Genomic DNA, 23138 nt, shown 5'->3' with positions numbered 1-23138 from the left:
CAGAGAAATAAGGTGACTTGCCTAAAGTCACATAAGCAGTAAATAGTTGACACAAAATTTGAACCCAGTGCATCTGACTCCAAAACTGATAGTCTGTCCACTACACGGTGCTAGGAAGTGGTATTAAAGGATTCAAAAGAACCAAGACAAGGTATTGTAACAGAAATAGTACTCAACCAAGAATTGGGAGAGCCAGATCTGCTAGCTATGGAGCTGTGCATCTTTGGGCGTCTCAAAGAAGAGGTTTGAACCATACATGGTCTCAGATCTCTTCCAGTTCTGAAATTTTTGCCTAAGGTCATTCATAGTCCTTTCAATTTAAATTAATTTAATTAGGGTAATTAAATCAATTAAAATGTTATAATCAGCTACTCATATAGTTCAACCTTCATCCAAGCCATTATTAGGAAAGTCTTCTAGCAAGACAGAAAGCTATAAATTTAGTAGTTTCTTCCAAGGAATATATAAGATGAGGGAAATGAAAAACATCAGTAAGACAAGGAAAATGGACATGTGAAAGCCTGCCCAGAAAGTGGGCTTTCTACTCTACAGTGGGCATCTCCTAGAGATGCTTCCAAATAGCGTGCTGATTCATCGATGAATGATTGAGCTATTGGTTTTCCAAAATCCTGGAACTAGACCAAGAGAACTTTTGAGGCCTCTAAAGAAGGAAGGTGCATAGTGAAAAGACCATTGGAATGGACTCCATAGTCAAAAGAGCTGGGCAAGAGTCCCAAAGCTACCATTAATTAGCCGCATGACCCTATGCAAATTGATTGTCTTGTCTAGATCTCATTTTCCATCATATTAAAATGAGGAGAGTTAAGTTAGGTCAGGAATTCCTAATATTTTTGTTACATAAAGTTCTTTAGTAGTCTAAAGACCCATCTCAGAAAGGGATATCTAAAGGTTTGAAATTACAAAGGACTACAAAGGAAGCCATTTATAATGAAATACAATCATTTATGTATATATATATAAATATATTTTAAATATAATAAATATATTTATTATTTTATTTATATTTTATATCACTTTTATATATATTTATATATTTACTTATATATTACTTATATGTATTTACTTATATATTACTTTTTATATATTTATATATTTTATATTTATTCTTTATAGTTATGTATTTTATATTTATTCATTTTTCATTATATTTAAATATGTTGTTTATCTTTATATTTAGATAAATGTAAATATATAAAAATATAAATTTTAAAATAATAAATAAATATAAATAGTATATAATAAAAATACATATGTGTATATAAATATATTTAACATATTATAATATATTAAAATTAAAATTGTAATTAAAAATGAAAATTATATATATAAAGTTCATGGACCACATGTTAAGAATCCCTGGGGTAAATAATCTCTATGAATCCCTTCCTGCTTTCAGGAGGCTATACATTTCTAATACTTTCCTGATGGAAAATAATACCTGGGAACTTCTCTGTCAGTGCCACTAATTAACTTTAACCTTATTTTCTCCATATATCCATTGACACATACTAATATCTGCCCTATTTTACTGCCAGTGTTGTAGGAGTTAAATCAATCAAATCTAGAGAGGTTGTTCAAAAATGTGAGGGAGTGTTATGTTTGCCTGAAGTTATATACCCAGATAACTATCATTTATTATCAAGCCATTAAGATGTCCCTCCCAATTTATTTTTTATTTTTAAACCCTCACCTTCCATCTTAGAATCAATACTGTGTATTGGTTCCAAGGCAGAAGAGTGGTAAGGGCTAGGCAATGGAAGGGAAGGGAGGGGAAAGAATGAGACTGTATCATATCTTGAATTAAATCAAGTTTCCTGTTTCTGAATCTTCTTTCCTCCTCAGGGCATGTCACCAAAGTGGTGGAATTATCGTCACTTCCAGCATCATGCAAAGCCCAATATCTATCCCAAAGACCCAGATATTGACATGGGGCCACTTTTTGTGCTCGGGGAGTCACAACCAGTCAAGGTATGTTGAGTATGAGTATATTGGCACATAAAATTCAAAGATAAGCTTGAAAGAACTGGAGACACCCTAAAAAATGCCATAGACTATTGAGCTTCAAGAGAATTCAAAGAAAATGAGCCCTCCCTTATGCCATACACATACAGGCTAATAAAATCATGTCACTTATATTTAAGTCAACTCAACAGCTCAAGATACTTCCATAACTCCTGGACAAAATACCAGCTTGTCTGAAATTTAGAGCCTTTTATAATCTGACTTCAAACAAATCTTTAGACTGGTTTCTCATTGTTCCCCTTCACATACTCTATGTTCTAGAAAAACTGGACTACTTGCTCTTACATGTACATGATGTTCTGGCACACCTAGTGTCACACCTTTTACACAGGCTGTCTGTCTCCTTTTCCTAAAATTGGAATCCCAACCCCCCTTCAAGACCCAGTACAGGTGAATTCTTCCATTAGGCTTTTCTTGATTCCCTCAGTTGTTGTGGTATTCCCACACCAGTCATAAATGATTTACTTTCTCTATTTGCATGCTATTTTCCACTTGTAGAATTTAGGATTGTCCAGATCAGAGAAAATTTCATCTCCCCCTTCTTATACCTAGATTAGGGCTTTACATAGAGCTGACACTGAGTAAATGTTTATCAATCAATTTATGTATCTATTTACTAAAAAAAAATTCATTAAGTACTTACTGTTTTATAGTTGGAAATTCTTGAACCCCTAAAAGCTACATTACCTAAAATCCCTTTATTACCTAGAATCCTTTTCTCTATTTTCTGCATCCTCACATTTGCATGATTGGTTATAAATTGGCTGTAACTCCTCCCTCTTCCTCTCTTCTCTTGTGACGAGGTTGGGTTGTTTAGGTAGCTTTTACACTAGTTGTTATGAGTAAAACTTTTAAAATATAATAGTTATTGAATATTAATTTTAAAACTCACACTGTATTCTAAGGTCTGAATATGGCACTGGGGATGGGGCACTGGAAAAGGCAGGGTACTTGGATTCAAGCAGTTCACAGAACAATAGTAATATTGTAGAAAGATGGGGACATAGCAAAGTGGAAAGAGTTGGATTTGGTTTCAAAAGATCCCGAGTTTAAATATGGGCTCCAAGATGTACTATATGATCTTGCATCTTCATCTGTCTGGACCTGAACTTCCTCATCTAAAATGAAAGGGTTCTAGCATTCTAAGTTCTATGATCTTCCTCAATCTAAATACTTTCTAGCTCAGATATTTTCTCTTCTAAATTCCTTCCAGCTCTCATATTTTGTGTTCCAATGTCCTTCTGGATGTACCATTCTATGTTCTATGTTTTATGTTCCAAGGTCATTCCCAGACCTAGATGATGCTGTAGTTTCCTCACAGCTCTAACTCTTTTGTGTTATAACTCAACTGGAGAGGGCATTAAAGGTTACCCAATACAACATTCCTCTTGGATTCAAGAATCTCTTCTATAACTCTTGAAAGATGAGAAAAGACACTCAAAAAGTCTTTGGTAGAGTAAATTGATTAAGGGAGAAATGAGTGTCACCTAAAATAAACATTAGAGGACCAAAAAAGAGAATAAGAAGACTGGAGTGATTAAAAAAGATTAAAATATTTAAAAAGAATAAAGAAAATGTCCCAGTCTGTTAGCTGACTCCTGAAAGATGGGGAGATTTTTTATAACTCTTACCTTCCATCTTGGAATCCATACTGTATATTGGTTCCAAGGCAGAAGAGTGGTAAGGGCTAGGCAACGGAGGTTAAGTGACTTGCCCAGGGTCACATAGCTGGAAAGTGTCTGAGGCCAGATTTGAACCTAGGACCTCCCAACTCTAGGCCTGTCTCTCAATACTCTGAGCTACCCAGCTTCCTCCATGAATCTCACATTTTTGACATAAATATGAGAATTAAAGGCTTGATCATATCCTAGATTCAAAGGTTACTTCTAATTTGGAATTTCTCTGTCCTTATGTCCCTTCCATATCTTTAATTTTATGTTCTAATGTTCTCTGACATCCAACATTTTACTTTATTTTCCATGGACTCTTAGAAGTGTGTCTCCTGTTCTAAGTCCCTTCTCTTTCCAATATGTTGTGTTCTAATACCTGGTCAGCTCTAGAATTCTCTGATTTAAGGTTTATTTTCCAAGGTCTGTCCCAAGTCTCACTGTGTATTTTCTATGGTCCTCTCCAGCTCTGACATTCTATGTTCTAAGGTTTCTCTTAGTTCTAACAGTCAAAGTTCTAGTATTCCTCCAGCTCTGATATTCAGTTCTCTAGATTTCGAGATGTTTTGCTCTGATATCCCATCATAGGAATTCCATCTTTAGGTCAGTCTTTTGGTGGACCATAGCAAATATTTTTTTAAAAAGTCATCTCAGAAGAATCTGGACAGATTTTGTCATCTTGACTTAAGCTCTTCAAATGAAAGGTTTTCCTTGTCTTACAAACTGTCTGACCTCTTGCCTTCAATGAAGCCGAAACACAGGGGATCTCTAAGGACAGAGAGACGACTAGGGACAGAAGAACAGCTACTAAGTTGTAATTATTCTCTTTTCCAGAAGGCAAACAAGAAAAGTCTTCATCAATTTTTTTTAAAAGGAAGGTGTTGAGTCAGAGGATGGCTGCTTATTGAAATTCAAAAGCAAAAGTTGGTCTCATATAAAAACAGGTTTTTCTGGCTGTAGAAGACAGTTTTCTTGGCCTCCCACCAAATTAATGAGGGCTGGGTCTTGACTAGATCACCTGCTGAGTACACCTGTTGATATTATAATTGAGAACTTTGGCTCATAGTTTAGTGGGCATGGCTGTATTCTGAGTCAAGTAGTGGGCTCATCTTCCAGTCACTGGTTATTTACAATGACAGATATTGGAAAAGACCATGATCCCTCTCAGCGCTGAAATCCCAAATTCAATAATCTAAGGTCTCTTCTAGCTATTGCAGATATTCTGTGTTGTAAGTTCTTTTCCAACTGACATCCTTTGTTCCATGTTTCAACATTCCATTTCCATGATTGCTGCCATCGTGTATTTAAAGGCCTATTATGTGAATGGAAAATTTGACTAGTTCTGCCTAGCCCCAAAAGGGAGAACTAAGGACAAAGTATTGAATGTGAGGATGGGGCAAGAGTGATGGATTTTGAATCAGGAAACTAGAGGTTAAATTTAGCTCATCCACTTACATCTTGTGAGAGCTTGGACGATGCGTAGCTTCTCTGGAACTGAGTGTCCTTGACCATAAAACGAGAAGATCAAACTAGGCAATTTCAAGACCCCTTATGATTCGAAACAGTATGTTACAGAGAAATGAATTTAGGGTGATTGTAAGGAATGCTTTTCTGACAACTAGAATCATCCAAAATCAGAATGGGTTCTCTTGGGGGATAATGGATTGTCCTCCACAAAGAAGTCTTGGGAAAAAACCAAATGGCCACTTCTCAGGTATTACAAGGAAATATAAATCAGACTAAATGGCCTCTGCAGTACTCTATAATGTTAAGATTTTGTGATTCGGTCTGTCCTGTGTTCCCTTCTACTTCTAATGTCACCTTTTCTTACATTCTAGGGATACTTTTATTTCTTTTTTTTTTTAATATTCATTTAATCAGCTGAGATGTATCTTCTCATTCTCCCATCCAAATTCTACTCTCCAACTGAGAATGCAAGAAAAGAAAAACCTATTACAAACACGTTTAGCAAAATGACACACATTTCCATACTGACCATGACAAATAATTGGAAATATATGTACATCTATAAATGCACATGTGTGTATAGACTTATGTATACATGTAGAATGTAGAGGTATTTGTGTGTGCAAACACACATTCTCTCACATACACATACATACATACACACATATACACATAGAGGTTACAATACAAAGAGATTGAAGTGGTTTTCCATTTCCATTTCCATTTCTTTCTCCAGCTCATTTTAGAGATGACTAAACTGAGAGAAGTAGAATTAAGTGACTTGCCCAGGACAACTTAGCTAATAAGTATCAAAGAACAAGTTGGAACTCAGGAAGATGACTCCAGTTCCAGCACACAACACTGTACCACCTACCACTCTAACCACTGTACCACCCTTCTTGTTTAGAGCACTAGCTACTAAATTGAATTATCTTGACTTTGCCTTGATGGTATTTGATTTTTGGCTTCTGAACATCCTCCTTTCTTAGTATGTTGCCCAGGACCTCCCTATCTAGGAACTCGGCTACCATGCACAGGTCCCCTTCTTCTTCTGTCCTAGATTTATGACCCAGGTCTGGGTAGTTGGAAGCAGAGCTGACAATCTGCACCTGTTCCCAAAGCAGTGCCCTAGTATGGGTCCTGTGCATTCCCTTTCTAGGTATGGAACTTCCTTTTGTCATAGTACGCAACCTCTATCTGGGCACTGGAATGCTCAGAGGGTTTTCTCTTGGCCTAACCTATCCCCTGTGTCCACAGACCTCCCTCCTCTGTCTTCCTCTGTTGACCTGGATGGTACAAATGAGTCACTGATATTTTCAGGATCTTTCCATCCGTTTTCAGTCAGATGGATTTTCTAGATTGGTTTGGAAGAATTGGCAGAATGAAGTTTACCCCACGGTTTCCTTTCACTCCATAATCTTGGATCTACCTCTAAGCTTTTTATTTCTCTGGTCTTAGGATATTTATCCTACTAGCACTATGATTTTTAGTCCCTTATAATGCTAACATTCTGCAGCCTTTGCCCCTTCCAGCACCAACACTCTAAAATTCTATACCTCTATGTCATACTAGAAAATCCTAAATTTGACATGGATTTGTTGAAAATAAAATTTTAATTTCTCATTTTCCCTTCCATCCCCAAAAGCTAATTGGCTCTCCCAGTTCCTCAGTCTTTATGTCTCACCAAAATTGTCCAGTCACTTCTTTTCCACTGAGATAATAAGAAGATATAATAAAGAAGAGATATGGGAATCATAGGGAAGAGAAGACTATAAGATAATGACATCAGACAAAATTGAAGTCAAGAAACCCAGTTTAGAATCTCACCTCACACAATTACTAGCTCTATGATGCTAGGTAATCACTTTCAGAAGCTGGAGCTACATTTTCTCCTCAGTAAAAAAGGATTATAAGACTTTTTATGATATTTCACATGGATGAAATGAAAGTTCTGTAAACACTAGCATGCTTATAAATGTAACCTATTGTTGGAAGGAAGGAGGCACAGTAGAAAAAGTGCTGGATCTGGTTGGGAAGATGGGGCTTCAGACATTTACTCACTCTATGATTCTGGGCATAGAGCATAACCTGTCTTCCTCAATCGCCTCATCTGCAAAACAGGGATAATAATATCTAATAAGGTTGGTGTAAGGACCAAATGAGGTTTCATTTGTAAAGTGCTTGGAAGACTTCAAATGCCAGTTGTTATCATCATCATCATCATTTGTTCTAGTACTTTGTTTTACATTTAGCATTCATTGAAAAAATTGCAATGCAGAGAAGGTAAGTCATTTGCCCAATGGCAAATAGGGAGTACGTGCCTGATCTGAGATTTGAACTCCAGAAGCCAACATGAATCTTCACCACACTACATTCTCTTCTCATTATAGAACACATGTCATAATAGGAGTAATTTACATTTTGTTTTTTTCTTTCTCTATTCAGTATGGCAAGAAAAAAATCAAGTATATTGATTATGAAAAACAGCATCTATACTTCTATGCAGGTAAGTTTATCTAACATCCTATGATCTGAGTTTGAAAAGTACTTCCTACTTCTATCATTTGTTCTGCATTCTACAGTTCTGAATTTCTATGTTTTAAGAACCCTTCCACTTCTAATAGTCTATGTTCTAAGAGTTCTCTCAGTTTGAACATTTTTAGTTCTAGATTTTCCCCCCATTAACATTCTTTATTTTATATTCTAAGGTTCTTCCTCTGATATTCAATGTTGTGTTCCAAGGTCCCACTCTTCCCTACTGTGGACCCTTCCAACTTTAACACAATATGAGCCCATGACTGTTTTTGTTGCTTAGAGTAGTCATTTTCTAGAAACAGCTGCCACTCTCTGAATATTACCAGATCCGTCAGTAACTGAGGAACAACATGCCCAATGAAAAAGTTTGATGCCTACTCTTCTATGTCTTCATTGTACTCATATCTCTTCATCATACTCAACGCTCTCTTTTTCCTTCTAGTTGGGCTTCCCCTTCTCATGCCAGTCTATTTCAACATGCAATCCATTCAAGTGTCATTCCAACGGAAGGAATGGGGGGTGAGTGATAGACAAAGTTCCTTTGATAGACTCTGCTGTTGGAGTCAATGCTAACAGAGGATAGACCACTCCTCAAGTTTCCTTGGGGACAGAAGCAAAACAAAGGGGTGACGCCAAACCAATATGGAGGCCTATAGCTCAGTTGGTAGAACATCAGAGTTTTCATCCAAAGGTCTAGAGTTCCCTATTCTGGAGGAGATCTTACTTTTTGAGGAAGTTGGTGGCATAATGTGTAAAGTGCTAGACTTGGAATCAGGAATAAGACTCAGGTTTAAATAGTACCTCAAATATCTATTAACTATGTGACCTGGAACAAGTTCCCTAACTTCTCTTAACAAGACTTTTATTGTCTGTCAAAATGGTAGGTTGAATGTAATGACTTCCAAGACCCTTCTAGGTCTAAATATTTGAGCCTATGATTGTACATAACTTTGAGCATTCAACCTGATTTTTTTTCCTTTAGGAACTTGCCTTGATCAGTAGCTTTTATATTCGATATTTCATCACCTACAGATCTTACTATGGAATTATTGGGACTGTACTTCTCATATATCTGGTCAAGTAAGTTAAATCAAAGGATTTTGTTATTCCTCCCTCCCAGGGGTTCTTAACTTGGTGTCTATGAACTTGATTTTGTTTTTCATTTGTTTCAAAATAGAATCAATTAAGCAGTACCTGGAGTGGAGTCAGGAAGACTATTCTAAATCTGGTCCCATATCCTTACTAGCTATGTGACCTTAGGCAAGTCATCCAACTTCTCAGCTTCAATTTCCTCTTCTGTAAAATGGGAATAATAATAGCTCCTACTCCCAAGGTTATTGTGAAGATCAAAGGAATTAAGCTATGTAAAATGTTTTGCAACTTTTAAAGTGTTATATCAATGCTATTTATTATTAATAATAATATTTTGATATATATTTCAATATAATTGGTTTCCTATGTGATCTTCTATATTTACATCTACGCATTCAAACACATTATTCTAAGAAAGGGCCAAAAGCTTTCTAAGATTGATAAATGAACCTATAACAAAAAAAAAGGTCATGAAACCTTGTTCTAGCCCAGACTACTATATCCTTTATCTTCTAGTTAAGGTTACAGGGGCTCCCAATAAAGCACAAGCACATGATGACTCTCTCTTATTCTCTCTCTCTTATTATGTCTCTCTCTCTCCTTCTCTCTCTCTCTCTCTCTCTCTCTCTCTCTCTCTCTCTCTCACACACACACACACACACACACTCACACACACTCCAAAGGTTGCCTAGGGATTGTGTATTAAGGTCTTAAAATGGACACTGAAATAACTGAGATGAGGTACTGTTTCTTCTGTTGTAGTTATGGGATGTACTTCATTCCAACCCACCTACAGAGCTAACTTCTTTTTGTTCCCACTCTTCATTTTATTTGGAATTAATCAAATACCAGTTTGTGAAGTGACTTAAAGAGACTTGAGTGTGTCTATTGCCTTTCCATTGCCTATCAATGCTCTCCTTTCTCTCCTTGACTTCTGGCTTCCTTTAAGAATTAGTTCAGTTTCTACCTTCTACGAGAAGCCTTTCCCAATATCCCTTCCACTGGTGCCTTCTCATCTGTTACTTCCCATTTGCCTTGTCTGTCTCCTGCATATAAATAGTTATTCAAATGTTTACCCTATAAAGGGAATAAATCAGATTCAATGTTCTCCAGGGAGCTTTCTAGCTCTAAAAGGCCATGTTCTATGTATCAATATCATTTACAATCCTAATATGTTGTTTTTGATGTCATAAATTCCCTTCCAACTTAATATCTCATCTTCTGTGTTCTAAAGTCCCTTCCAGATCAACTTTCTATGTTCTATTGTCTAACTATCTTTGTACCAAATTTCTTGGTGAAATGACTTCATATATTAACATTTCCTATATTTGTAATGTTATTGATTGCTCTGCTCCAAACATCAGAGGGAAATAAAACCAAGGCTTTAGAATGGACATGCTGTGACACAGATAAGACATAAGAAGGCCCAGGTTCTATTCTGGCATTAGTCATTTTCTGTGTCTTGGAGTATCAGGGCTTTTTCCCTGTTTTGTTTCTGAAATGGAGACAATATTTCCCAACTACTTTATGTGGGTGTTAAGATAAGAATGTTTTAGAAACTCTTTGAAATGTTTGGAGGAAGATGGATAACCATAAGTCTAAATGGATGGGACACTATCCTACTTGTCTTGAGATAAGGGCCATGGGATCATAAAATGTAAAGGTAAAAGGGACTTTAGAGATTATTTTTGCCCTTTTATCTTAGAAAAAAGATAAACTGAGGCCCAGAAAAGGGGAAACCACTTGTCCCAGGTCCTAGAGATGTAATAGGGTCTGAGTAAAGGCAGACTGGGTATGGTTGTTGTCCTTCATACTCAAAGAGAGAAGACCAAATGATATCATTATGTTGGGGTCATCGAATAATTTCTTCAACTGTGGCTGATCAGATCAACATAAGTAGGGAAGGCACAAATAACTCATTTGACCTTTTAAAATGGAGATGCCTCTAAATTTTCAGATCTCACCTTCCTTTTGAGGTGCTGCAATTCTGTTTTGCTCATAGAATACAGCATGTTCTTTGATGCAGGCATGTCATGGAGGATTACCCTGTGCCAGTATCTTCCATGTCTCACAATTAATACCAAACTTTTTCAGAGGAATCTTTCAAATATTTTTGTACTGCTTCTCCTGATCTCCATGTGAGCACTCGCCTTGTGTGAGTTCTCTGTAAAACAGTCTTTCAGCAAATAAGGGTCTGGCATTTGAACAACTTGACTAGCTCAGGGGCAAAACTTATACGTCACATTGCCGTCTCTGAAAGGGAAAAGCAACATAATATTAGTCTTAGAAAGATAGTCAAGTCTAGCAGAAATCATGATCCAGTAACTAATTCCTGTTTCTTTTCCCTTCGCATTCCATCTTGTCAAATTGCCTACTGCATCTGGTGCCTTTCACATTGTTGTCATTTACTAAGTTGAGGAATATAAGGTATTTAAACTTATGTTTTGCATAGAAATAGGCAAATATCTCATTGTGTTTCCTGATGCTTTCTCCAAAGGTTGCTGGAAAGCCCCTGGATTGCATTAGTTACCCAGATGAGCCACATTCCAATGAGGATGAGTAAGGAGGAGAACCAGGACTGGTTTAGCACACAGGTAATGGTAGTCACCTGCTCCTAGACCAACAGTGTAGGTGATGAATATGGGGCATGGGGGCCTTTGAAATGAATGACAGTTATACTGAGAATGATAGTATGTCATATTTGGAAGGGATCTGAGAGAAGAGCATATTAAAACTAGAATGACAGTTTGGAAAAGACTGTGGAGACTAGAATGTCAGAACCAAAAGGGAACAGTAAGCACAAAATATTTAATGCATGTTGGAAAGGACTTGAGAACAAACTCAGCTGTTAGTGGAGAGAGAAATCTTAAAGAACATAGACTATAGAACATCAGGGTCGGGAGAAACCACAGAACATAGATTATTAGAGCTGGAAGGGACTTGAGAGTTTAGAACATAAGATGTGAGTTTGAAAAATATTGAAAGCATAGACTATTAGAGAGGTGAAATTTTAGAATATAGAGCACAGGGTGGAGATTTTAAAACACAGAAGCAAGGGTGGGAGGGAAGGGAGGATGGAAAAAAAGAAGGCAGTCAAGAAAGGAAGGAAGGAAGAAAAGAAGGAAGGAAGGAAGGAAGGAAGGAAGGAAGGAAGAAAGAAAGAAAGAAAGAAAGAAAGAAAGAAAGAAAGAAAGAAAGAAAGAAAGAAAGAAAGAAAGAAAGAAAGAAAGAAAGAAAGAAAGAAAGAAAGAAAGAAAGAAAGAAAGAAAGAAAGAAAGAAAGAAAGAAAGAAAAAGAAAGAAAGAAAGAAAGAAGAAAGAAAGAAAGAAGGAAAGAAGGAAAGAAGGAAAGAAAGGAAGAAATAAGGAAGGAAGGAAGGAAGGAAGGAAGAAAGAAGAAAGAAAGAAAGAAAGAAAGAAAGAAAGAAAGAAAGAAAGAAAGAAAGAAAGAAAGAAAGAAAGAAAGAAAGAAAGAAAGAAAGAAAGAAAGAAAGAAAGAAAGAAAGAAAGAAAGAAAGAAAGAAAGAAAGAAAGAAAGAAAGAAAGAAAGAAAGGAAGGAAGGAAGGAAGGAAGGAAGGAAGGAAGGAAGGAAGGAAGGAAGGAAGGAAGGAAGGAAGGAAGGAAGGAAGGAAGGAAGGAAGGAAGGAAGGAAGGAAGGAAGGAAGGAAGGAAGGAAGGAAGGAAGGAAGGAAGGAAAAGAGAAAAGCAAAGAAAGAAGAAAATATTTATTGTGATTCTTTTTTTGCCAAGCATTCAACTAAGCACTGAAGATACAGAAAAAAATACAAACCCTACTCTCAGAAAGTTTACATTCTAATGAAGGAAGACAGAACAGAAAAGGGAAGGCTAGTGGGAAGCAGGGGAAGATGTCTGTACATCACTAATGTCTCTAATGTCAAGAACAGAGCCAGAAAATTCAAGTCCAGAAAATTAAGACAGCGTCTGGAAGGGGAACTGAATTTCAGAATTCTGAATTTTAAAGTATAGCATAGAACCAAGAATAATGTGTGGAATCTCAGACAATAGGATGTGAAAACTGAGAAAGACTTTGGAATATGGGGTGAAATATGGATTTGAAGAAAGAGTACCAGCTTTAGAATCAGAGGATATAGTTTTAAGTTCTGTCTCTTATTCTGACTCACCATGACACCAATAAGTTTTCCAATTTTTGTGATCTTCAGTTTCCTCATCTGAAAAATGAATAATTTGAAGTAAATGGTCTCTAAGGACCCTTTGAGCTTGAGATTTGTGATCTTGTCTCTTGACCTTCAAACATAAAACCTTAAAACATAGGATGTAAGATCTAAAAAGGATTTTGTAAACTATGTAGTCTAAACCTCTTACTATAGACACAAGGAAACTGAGAGACCAAGACTTAGCTAGGCAAAAGACTTGCTGCAGGTAATACATCTTGTTTGTAATTAAGCTAAAACAAGCCCCTGACTCTTGAGCATTTTTAATGTAAAATTTAAAAAGAATACTATTATCTTCCTGATACCTCTTCCATATTTAAGTCATCTTTCTTTTTCTTTCTTTCTTTCTTTTTCCTTTTTCTTTCTTTTTTCTTTCTTCCTTCTTTCTTTTTTTCAATATTCTTTGATTATGTGATACAAGGAGTTCTTCATGGTACATATTGAGTTTGGGAAATAGTAAGACTCTGTGACTCATACTCACTAAAGTCAAATATATTGATTTTTTTCTTTGTAGGTTTTGGCCACCTGTAATGTTAAGCAATCCTTCTTCAATGACTGGTTCTCTGGGCATCTCAACTTCCAAATTGAACATCAGTGAGTAAGAAAGAAATATTTGCTGATTATTTAACTCCTCTCCCTACTACCTCATCTGAATGACCCTACATAATCTGGGAAAGAAGATGGAGCACTGATTTTAAGAAAGAGGAATCCATCTATTAGCAAGTATCATTAATCACCTATGTGTCAGACAATGTTAGAATATGTACAAAGTGGAGGCAGCTTGGTAGCTCAATGGATTGAGATCCAGGTCTAGAGATGGGAGGTCCTAGGTTCAAATCTGACCTCAGACATTTCCTAGCTAGGTGACCCTGGACAAGTCATTTGACCCCCATTGCCTAGCCCTTGCCACTCTTCTGACTTAGAACCAATGCATAGTATTGATTCTAAAATGGAAGGTAAGGATTTAAAAAAAATAAAAGAATATGTTCTAAGTGAGTGCCACTTCCATTCCCCATTCCTAGTTTTGTCTCTAAAGCTAAGCAATCTAAGTCTAAATCCTCTCCCAAGTGATGGTCTTCCAAATAAATACTTGAAGAAAGCAATCATGCCCCTAATTCTTCTCTCCTCTGGAATACACATTCTTGTTCCTTCATCTAATCTGCAATAGACTAGGCTCTACTACAAAGAAAGAAATGATCCACACTCATTATAATACCCATCACACAATTCCAACTATGACATTTGTGGTGCTAACTTAGTCACTTTAACCTCTGTACCTCAGTTTCTTCAGCTGTAAAATGAAAAAAAATAATACTTGTAAAATCTACTTCATGCGGTTCTTGTGAGCCTCTAACAACATAATGAATGCAAAGCAAGAACCTTAAGTTGCTATGGCAATATAAGTTAATATTAATCATTTTAGTAGTAGTAGTAGTATTGTGTCTATCATGTGCCAGGCACCATCTCATCACTATCAGCTTCAGGCCAGACCTTTGATTTTATCGGCAAAGGGAACTCCCTTCTAATGAGACAATTTCCTCTACCAATGCATATTAGTAACTCTGCTGTAATTAAGAGTCTCATAGAGTTGCCTGGGGCACTGGAAGGTGATAGGATTAGATCTCAGGTCTTTCTGACTCCTAGACCTGCCCCACATCTAATACTACATGTATTATCTCATCATTATTAAGATGGGTAAATTTCTTTGGCATGACACCACTAGGGGGAGCCCAAATTGGCTCAATAGGAGCGAGATAGAAAAAGTCACCAAGGTATCATCATAGTGGTCACAGTCTATGGGCCATGGAGTATGATGTATTGGAAGAGGGAAGAGAAGTATATATTTCAGCAACAATCAATATTCATTAAACATCTATTGCATACAGGAGGACCCTATGCTAATCCTTGGATCATAAATTTGGAGCTAGAAGAGATCAAAGAAAACATCAAAGCCAATACTCTCATTTCATAGATAAGGAATCTGAAACCCTGAAAGATTAAGTAAATTGTCTAAGATCAAAGAGCTAGGAAGTGCCTGGGATGGTATTTAAACCATTACCTTCCTGACTTTAACTACAACATCCTCTGGACTACATTACCTCTCCATGGAGTAAAATAAAGAATTCACACAACTCCCCTTGTCTTAATAGAGCTTACAACTGTAAAGATTAAAATTAATATCTGATACTACAAGTATTATTTTAATACTATTTGTTAAAATCAACTTAGAGCAAAGGGAAAGTAACTCCAGAGAAAGAAAAGTTGCTCCCTTCCTCCATGGGGGTCTAAGCCAGAGCGAGTGTGGGCATAAACAAAACTAAAATCCAATCAGTGTAAGGAGCGGCACAAACAGGAAAGGGAAAAGGGAATTATGGGAGTTGTAGTTCCAAGGGTTCAAGATTCCAATCAATACACAATCTAGCAGAGGAATAAGGCATCAAACATAAGCAGCTCTCATGCGTTATATTGCAGAATGTATCCATTAGAATGTTCTAGAACAGAGTTAATGAGGTTCATTCAAGGGTTCATGAGGTGGGTCTTTATGGATAAGGAGAATCAGGAGCATTCTAGTAGATAAATCTAGATTCTTGAGGGTGTAGAAAATGGGATTAACTAGTAGAATTGCCCATTGGCTATGGAAGGGGGGTGGAAGGAGGGGAGGGAAAGAACATGAATCATGGAACCATGGGAAAATGTTCTTAATCAATAAAATTAAATTACTTAAATTTAATTTTAAAATAAGCAATTAAAAAAAAGAAAATGGAGTTAATTTGAACTGATAAGACATAGGACTAGTTTGTTGGCTGAACCCCAAGGAAAGCTGATTTCTTGAATAACATGTTACTCCCTGACACTTTGATACTTTCTTTAGATAATCTAAATCTTACTTTGGACAACCTAAGTATCTCTGAGATACTTTAAATTTAGATATTATTTTTCTTATGATTGAGATTAAGATACAGTTTCCCAATCCCAGACCAAATTACCTATTCCAGACAGTTACTAGATTTCTACTTAAGGGTCTAGAAGAAATTGAAAAAAAAATGGTACCCCATTAGGAAGACAATCTCCCTGACTGCTCTCTACTTCCTTTTCTCTTTCTTTGTGTCTTCCATGGTGAATGGAGGTGAGATGGAGATCCCTTCACAGCTTTGGTATTTTCACATTAGAACTACCACTGGCAGATAAATTTTCCATCCTTGTGGCTTTCTCTTTTCATATCCTTTAGGCTGTCCTTCCCACTGAGACAAAACTATATTTCTCATCAGTTTCTCTTGTCAACAAGTAGCTACATATGTAAAGTCTATGTATCTTTTCCTCATTGCAACTTTTCCCATCACAATTTTGATATATCACAGATGGACATATGAAATTAAATGGGAATTTGGGGAGAGTTTTGTGGATGGCACAGATGACAGCTAAACCAATATTGACTATACTTCATAGTTGAAGCAATAAAATATAGGAAGCTTATATAACTTGCCCAAGATCACACAATTAATTAGTGAAAGAATTAAAATGCAAATCTCCTGACTATTGTTTCAATCAACTATGCTACCTATGCCCATCTATCCATAAAATGATATATTCTTTATGAGATAATCCAAAAGAACAGATAAATCAAAAAGTCCTTTATATCTGATATATTTTTTAAATTTTCTTTCCAAGAGTATTGCTTTAATAATTATATTTGACTTGGACTAATATTCAAATTAATTGGCATTAATGCCCCAAATACTTCTCTCAGAGAGATGTTAAGTGAATGGATGTGAAAGTGGTACAGGTTCTTTAAACTTTTCTGAACAGAGATGCATGCATGTTCACAGTTGTATTCTCATTGACACTTTGATGGATCTGAGATCTTTCTAATGAAATTGCAGTTTGTACTCTTCCACTTCTTCATTACATGTTCCACATCCATATTTTCCTATAGCAGACATGTAAAAATTAGCAAAAATGTTGTGTGTCTCTAGATTTAATATTATTTTCCTTCTCTTTGTTTCTCCAGCTTATTTCCCACCATGCCTCGCCATAATTATTACAAAATTGCACCACTGGTGAGGTCATTATGTGCTAAGTATGGAATGGACTAGAACAAACCAATGCTGAAAGCATTTGGGGGACATTGTCAGGTAAGAGATTGTTTCAGTTGACAGGTTCTCTTCTCCCTGAGTAGTGGTCTGTCTAGGTCTGTGATAGTGAACCTATGGGAACTTATGCCAAATATTGCATGCAGAGATCTCTCTGTGGGCATGTGCCCTGTCCCCAGCAGGATTAATTACTAGAAAGGCAGAGGGACTCCAGTGGACCTGCTTCCTTCCCACTCTTGACCACACCTTCCTGTACTTCTACATTTACTTCCTCCACTGAGTAGAATGCTCAGACCCACTTCCCTCCCTTTTCCCCTCCCCTGTCAGGCCTGGGGCTCCCATGATCCTGCTCCCCTTCCGAGTGGAGACCAAAACTAAAACAGAGATTCTGTGCCCAGAACTTTGAGGAGGAGCAGGCTGAACCCTGCCACAGATCATGTGCAACAACCCTGGGTGGTGGGAAAGAAGAAAAGAGTGACAGAGGCTCACACCAAATGCTTCATCCCCATCTGAATTCTGAGACTGCTGAGCCTCCCCTGTTCCCTCCCTGGGACTCCTCCTTTGCTTTCAACATCCAAACCTCCCTGGAGGAGCCTCACTCTAAATCTCAGGGAAGGTCTCCCCTACTGTAACAACTCCCCCTTCCAGCAGCCATCAAGACATACCTGCAGTGACCTCCACCCCCATCAGAGAATTTCAGCTAGTACATACCTCCTAGGCTCACTGAAAGGAAAGAAACTCCATGACTCCATCCCCTCCAAGCCTGGGGAGAGTATGAGGCCCTTTGCCACTGTAGGTTTTAAAATTAATATTCAATAACTAAGTATTATATTTTTAAATTTTTATTAATAATAGCTAAAGAAAAAAATAACTAGCTAAAAAGGTGCTAACCTAGCCCACTTGTGAAAAAAGAGAGCGGGGTGTGGCTTACACCAAACTATATACAAACATGAACATGCAAACGTGGTGGAGAGAGGAGAGGGATTCTGGAAAATAATAAAGGACTTCTAGGGGATGAAGTCCATGGGTTCAAGATTCTAACTAAAACCCCCCCATGATCCTATTGGGAGACCAGTCTCCCCAACAGGATCATGGAAACGTAACTAACTTATAAATTGTAATAATGTGTGGATAAAAGGAAAAGAGAATAAAACCAATGATTACTAGGTTGACAAAAAGCCAATTTGGGGGCATAAGAGTATACATTAAAGAAAAATACATTCAAACCCCCAAAGTTCAATTTAGCACATCCCAAAGTTCACTCTAGATCTTCTGGTGAAATGTGTGGTCTCATTGCACCTTCTTCAAACAGGTTCACCTTCTGGATTCTGGGAGGTAGTCTCTTGTTCTAAATTAGGCTAAATTCAAATCAAAGTTCATAACAATAACATAGACCCCTCTCCCAAAAAGGATAATAACAAACACAGGGATCACTCAGGGATATAAGGCTGAGTTGTGAGGTATATGAATCAATTGGCAAAAGAAAACCAAAAACATCAAAAAATCCAAATGAAAGAGAAAAAAATAATTTGTGGATGAAATACAAAATTTCAAAGTCTTATGTCTAATATATTCTAAGTAAAGGAAAAAATAAATTGATAACAGGTCATTGAATCAGGGCCCAATTAAAGTGATTTATGTAATTATTCACTTACCCAGTTAGTAGCCAGGACTACAGAAAGTTTGCCACTTTATGAAAGACAGAAAAGGGAATAGATTATAGGAGCCAGGTAGAAGCCAAAGTGAAATACTTGGATGGGACTCAGGGAAGTCCTGCCTCTGACATATGTCAAAACAGCCACAACCTCGAACCCTAAACAAGTTCAAGTCCTCTTGTCTTGGCTCAAAATCTCATCAATCCTACTAGTATTTGGTTTCTTTGATCTTTCTTTCCTGTAAACAGAGCTACATACATGTCATATACATCCAGGGATGGCAGGGCTGAGTTTTTTATTTCCTTCATTAGGATAAATAATGGAAATTGAACTTAATGAGACTTAATTTGAGTTCTCCCTCTAGATCAGCAAGGATATTGGAATCCTTGATCAAGCATGTGATTTCCTCCCACCATCATGAGGGGATAAGAGAGGGACTAGAAAATATTAGCTCACCACCTTCTTAGGTATTCACTAATTAGAGATGTCTTGGACTATCTAAAGGAGGAATGAATAAAGAACTTTCAGAATTACATTAAATGATTAAAGACTCTGAATGAATTATCTCTGATCTCTGAGAGAGATCATGGACCACTAACATATTAGTCTTTGGTAGCCTAATCAATGAATTGATTTTTCTTACTTAGAAACCAGTCTTTCAGAATTTTTTCATCATATACATACAAATAAGTTATAGATAAGATAAAAAAGAAATCAGTAAACAGAAGAAAAACACCAGCATTATCATCCCATGCAAATTAGGCCTTGAGCTGATAAATGAAGGTTGGTTGTTTCAGGACAGTGGAGAGAATAAGATATGGGATGGATACAAAAAAGAGTAGGAGATTTCTTGGATGTTCTCATGTCATACAAAAAAAAAAAGGAAAAGGAGTTAGCTAACTAAACTTGGATTTCCACCAAGGACTAAAGATTTCTAGAGACTTGGGGAAAGGCAATTACTAGGAACAGGGCTATTGTATAATTAATCAATCATTCTAGCCTATAGACAATGGGTAGAGCAGTAGGGTTGGAATTAGAAAGACTCATCTTTCTTTGTAACTTCAAATCCAGTCTCAGATTTTGATTCATTGGGTGACCTTGGGCAAGTCACTTAACCCTGTTTACCTCAGTTCCTTGTTTGTAAAAAGAGGTGGAAATGGACATAGCAAACTCCACCAGTACCTGCTAAGAACACACATGATATAAAGAGTCAGATAGAAATGAAACAAATGAATGAAACAAGAAGAATAAAGGCCTGTGGATTGGCTGAGAAGTCTAAAGGTGGAGGGGATAGATTAAGACAAGAAGAGCAGTTAGTGGCAGCACTCAGTGCTAGGCCTATGCATTTCCACCCCTTATGTCTTCATTGATGTAAGCAGGGGCTTTTCAAGGATTGCTATGGGAATCATGAGTTGTGTCATTTTATTGCCCAAATACAATTTACTGTAGAAGTAGTAAAGAGAGAGTAAGAGGGAAGATCATGATCCATACCAACAAGAAACAGCCTATCTAATTTGACTGCTCAAGCTAAACAGATTTCTCATTTTTGTTCTGGCTTCTTATAGGTCACTGAAGAAATATGGTGATCTCTGGGTGAATGCTTACTACAACACTTGAGATGGAAAAAATGCATCAGATCTTCAGCACAGACTGGGAAAAGGGAAAGAGATTTTTCATCGCTTTATTATCTTTGAATGTTGGAGAACTTTGACTATGCCAATGTGCTTTCCAGACCAAAGATACGGAAGCACCAGTCCTTGCTCTGTAGGACTATTATTCAAAATAAGAAACAGGGGAAAGAAAGGTGTGATTGTGTTAAAAGAGAGTAGAAATGTGGGATTCTTTTTTGCACATCAAAACTAGTCATTTCAACAGGGCCAATCTAGTCCACCTTCTTTGATAGGGAGTGCAAAGGAACAGTCAATCATTTCATAAAAATAGTTCTCTGAGAAGGATTGTCCAAGAGTCATTTAGGCAAATAATAAAAAGTCACATTTCTCTAGTGTTTTAAAGATTTCAAAGGGCTTTCTTTCCCCTACAACAATCTTGGGATGAATTTTCTTTAAGTACCATCATGAACATTTTTACAAAGAAAGAAATTGAGGCCCAGAGAGATTAATCACAGAAAATAGTATTGTATCCCTTGCACTCTTAGTAGATAGGAAAACAGGGACAATTATTGCTTGGATGAAGGAGGACCTGTTTGTTGAATGACTTTTTCGAATGAAAAATCTAATTCTTCTGATTCTACAGTCAATAAGAGCTAATATTTCCATCCAATTGGAAAAGCACTTAGCCACCTTCTCTGTTACTAGCTTCATTTCACTGTTGAGAAACCTCAGGCTCAAGGAATAGAATTAATTCAGTCATATTTACACAAAGGTGGGAAGCAAAATGTGAATCCGGAGTTCTCTTGATTCCATGTCCATTCAGAACACTAAGCATCATGACACAATCTCTTGGGACCACAAGGCTAACATGCCTCCTGGCTCAATAGCTTGAGGAAGGCTTTTTAAAAAGATCATCTGAGGTCAGAATGGTTTTCTCTCTCTTCCATACAAAATCCTTTTGTTCACCACTTCCAAGGAATGCAATTCTCTCTTGAGTTGTCTAGACTACATGCCTGTGTTCATGCTTCATCCAACAGCCCATAGAATCAGAAGGGACTAGAACCAATGGAGAGGCCAGACCCAGCTAAGGCATAGCTCAGCTGGAGGTTCATATGACAAAGGATCTATACAATCTCATCACCTTAGACTCTTAATATCATTTGGGAAAACTCTTCTAATTCTCCCTAATGTTTAGTGTTCTTTCTCTCCACAAAATGACTTGAATTTATTATTCTATTCATAAACCATATTCTTCCAAGAGAATGGAAGCTCCCTGAGGGCAGGAACCATCATTTTTTTTCTCATTTTGTCATTGTCATTGTCATTCTTCTATCTAGGAAATTCCTAATAAATACTTTTAGTGGATCTGTTTTTTGTTACTTTTTTGTGTCATTGATTTTCATTCGTCAAACTTCAACTCACATCTCACCTCCCTTAAGAGCCCTTTTCTGGCACCTTGGGTTATTCATATTTTCTTTCCTTCCAATTATCTTATATTTCTGCCTAGATTTATATTCCATGTCCTCCACTAGGATATAGGGTCTTTAAGGTAAGGAATTGTTTTCATTTCTACGTCCCCAGCTCTTGGCACAATGCCTTAGCAAACAGAAGAAAGTTCTTAAAAGTTTGTGAAATTCAGACCAAAAAATCCCTTATAGATAAGATTGAAAGGCATTCTCAGAACCGCTGTGCTCTTCAAAGGGTATTTTTTTCTGTGCCTATTTAAGTGGTGTTAGTCAATGTGGGATATAAACTGGATTAGCCTATTGGTGGGATCTGAGACTGAAATGGAAGATTCCTCCCCCTACACCTTTAACTCCAGAACCCACACTCCCTTAAATAACTTCCCCAGTCAGTGACTAATCCCTCTGTGTGAAATTCTATCAATGTTGCTAATTTTGCAGGTGACAGTCCCACACTTACAACACACTCTCTAACAAAATTTAAGCTTCTTGAGATTGGATACTGTTTCATTATTGTTTGCATTGATTTCTATCAGTGGGGTTACCAACAACATCGGTTGAATTTAACTGAATTGAATACTTTACAAATGAATTACTCATGTGTCAGTAGAGAGAGTTTCCACACCCTGGAGTTCTTTCTGCTGATAAAATCACAAGTCCAGACTTTAACAACAAAAGCAAAAAAAATTGCTCCCACAGTTGATCTCTATTTGCTAACAAAGAAAAGAACCCCTCCTGTATGTCACTCTTGCTGCCACCAACTGGCAATACTCCTGTTCTAATATTCCCTACTTTTCCCCCCCTCACCTCAGCCCCTCAGTAGGGGGACTTTTCCCAAGAGGACATTACTAACCATGTAACAAGAAAAATTATTTACATTTTTCTATTGCAAGCAAAGCATTTTTCTCATGACAGCCTATGAGGTAGAAAGTCCAAAGATCAATTGTGTCCATTTTCCATACGAGGAGCCTGAAGACTTTAACTTGCCCAAGATTACCAGCTAAGAAGCAGAACTAGGATATATGATGGAATGAATAAAACAAACTTCCTGAGGGCGAAATTGAAGCATTTAATAGCATGGGATCCACATAACTTCTCCCCACTTATTCTGTCCTCTAATTTTCCTAGTATCTTAGATTTGTCTCTGTCATATCCTACCTTGGATCCTACTTATTTATCTCCCCAGTATAACCTTGATATTGAACTGTTATTAGCTATTGGAGGGCATAGACTTTGTTTTTCATCTTTGAATCTTTGATGCCTAACAGCGTTTGATGCACAGAAGGTAGTCCAAGAGAGTGACAGTAAATGTTTAATAATCA

At 37.0% G+C, this 23138-nt stretch overlaps 1 protein-coding gene across 1 annotated transcript in view; it reads left to right on the top strand.

The window, feature by feature from the left end:
- LOC130454979 (fatty acid desaturase 2-like protein FADS2B) overlaps positions 1-21721 on the top strand; it is a 49114-nt gene extending 27393 nt beyond the window's left edge. Inside the window, exons 5-12 of the mRNA XM_056801741.1 lie at positions 1864-1989; positions 7623-7683; positions 8155-8231; positions 8695-8792; positions 11302-11398; positions 13512-13591; positions 17007-17130; positions 20309-21721. Of these exons, the coding sequence (XP_056657719.1) occupies positions 1864-1989; positions 7623-7683; positions 8155-8231; positions 8695-8792; positions 11302-11398; positions 13512-13591; positions 17007-17091 (624 nt within the window). The 3' untranslated portion in view covers positions 17092-17130; positions 20309-21721. The remainder of the gene's footprint in view (positions 1-1863; positions 1990-7622; positions 7684-8154; positions 8232-8694; positions 8793-11301; positions 11399-13511; positions 13592-17006; positions 17131-20308) is intronic.
- The last annotated feature ends 1417 nt before the right edge of the window (positions 21722-23138 follow it).

Source organism: Monodelphis domestica, chromosome 6 (assembly GCF_027887165.1).
Source record: "Monodelphis domestica isolate mMonDom1 chromosome 6, mMonDom1.pri, whole genome shotgun sequence".
Taxonomy (NCBI): domain Eukaryota; kingdom Metazoa; phylum Chordata; class Mammalia; order Didelphimorphia; family Didelphidae; genus Monodelphis; species Monodelphis domestica.
This window is presented reverse-complemented; position numbering and strand designations above follow the sequence as displayed.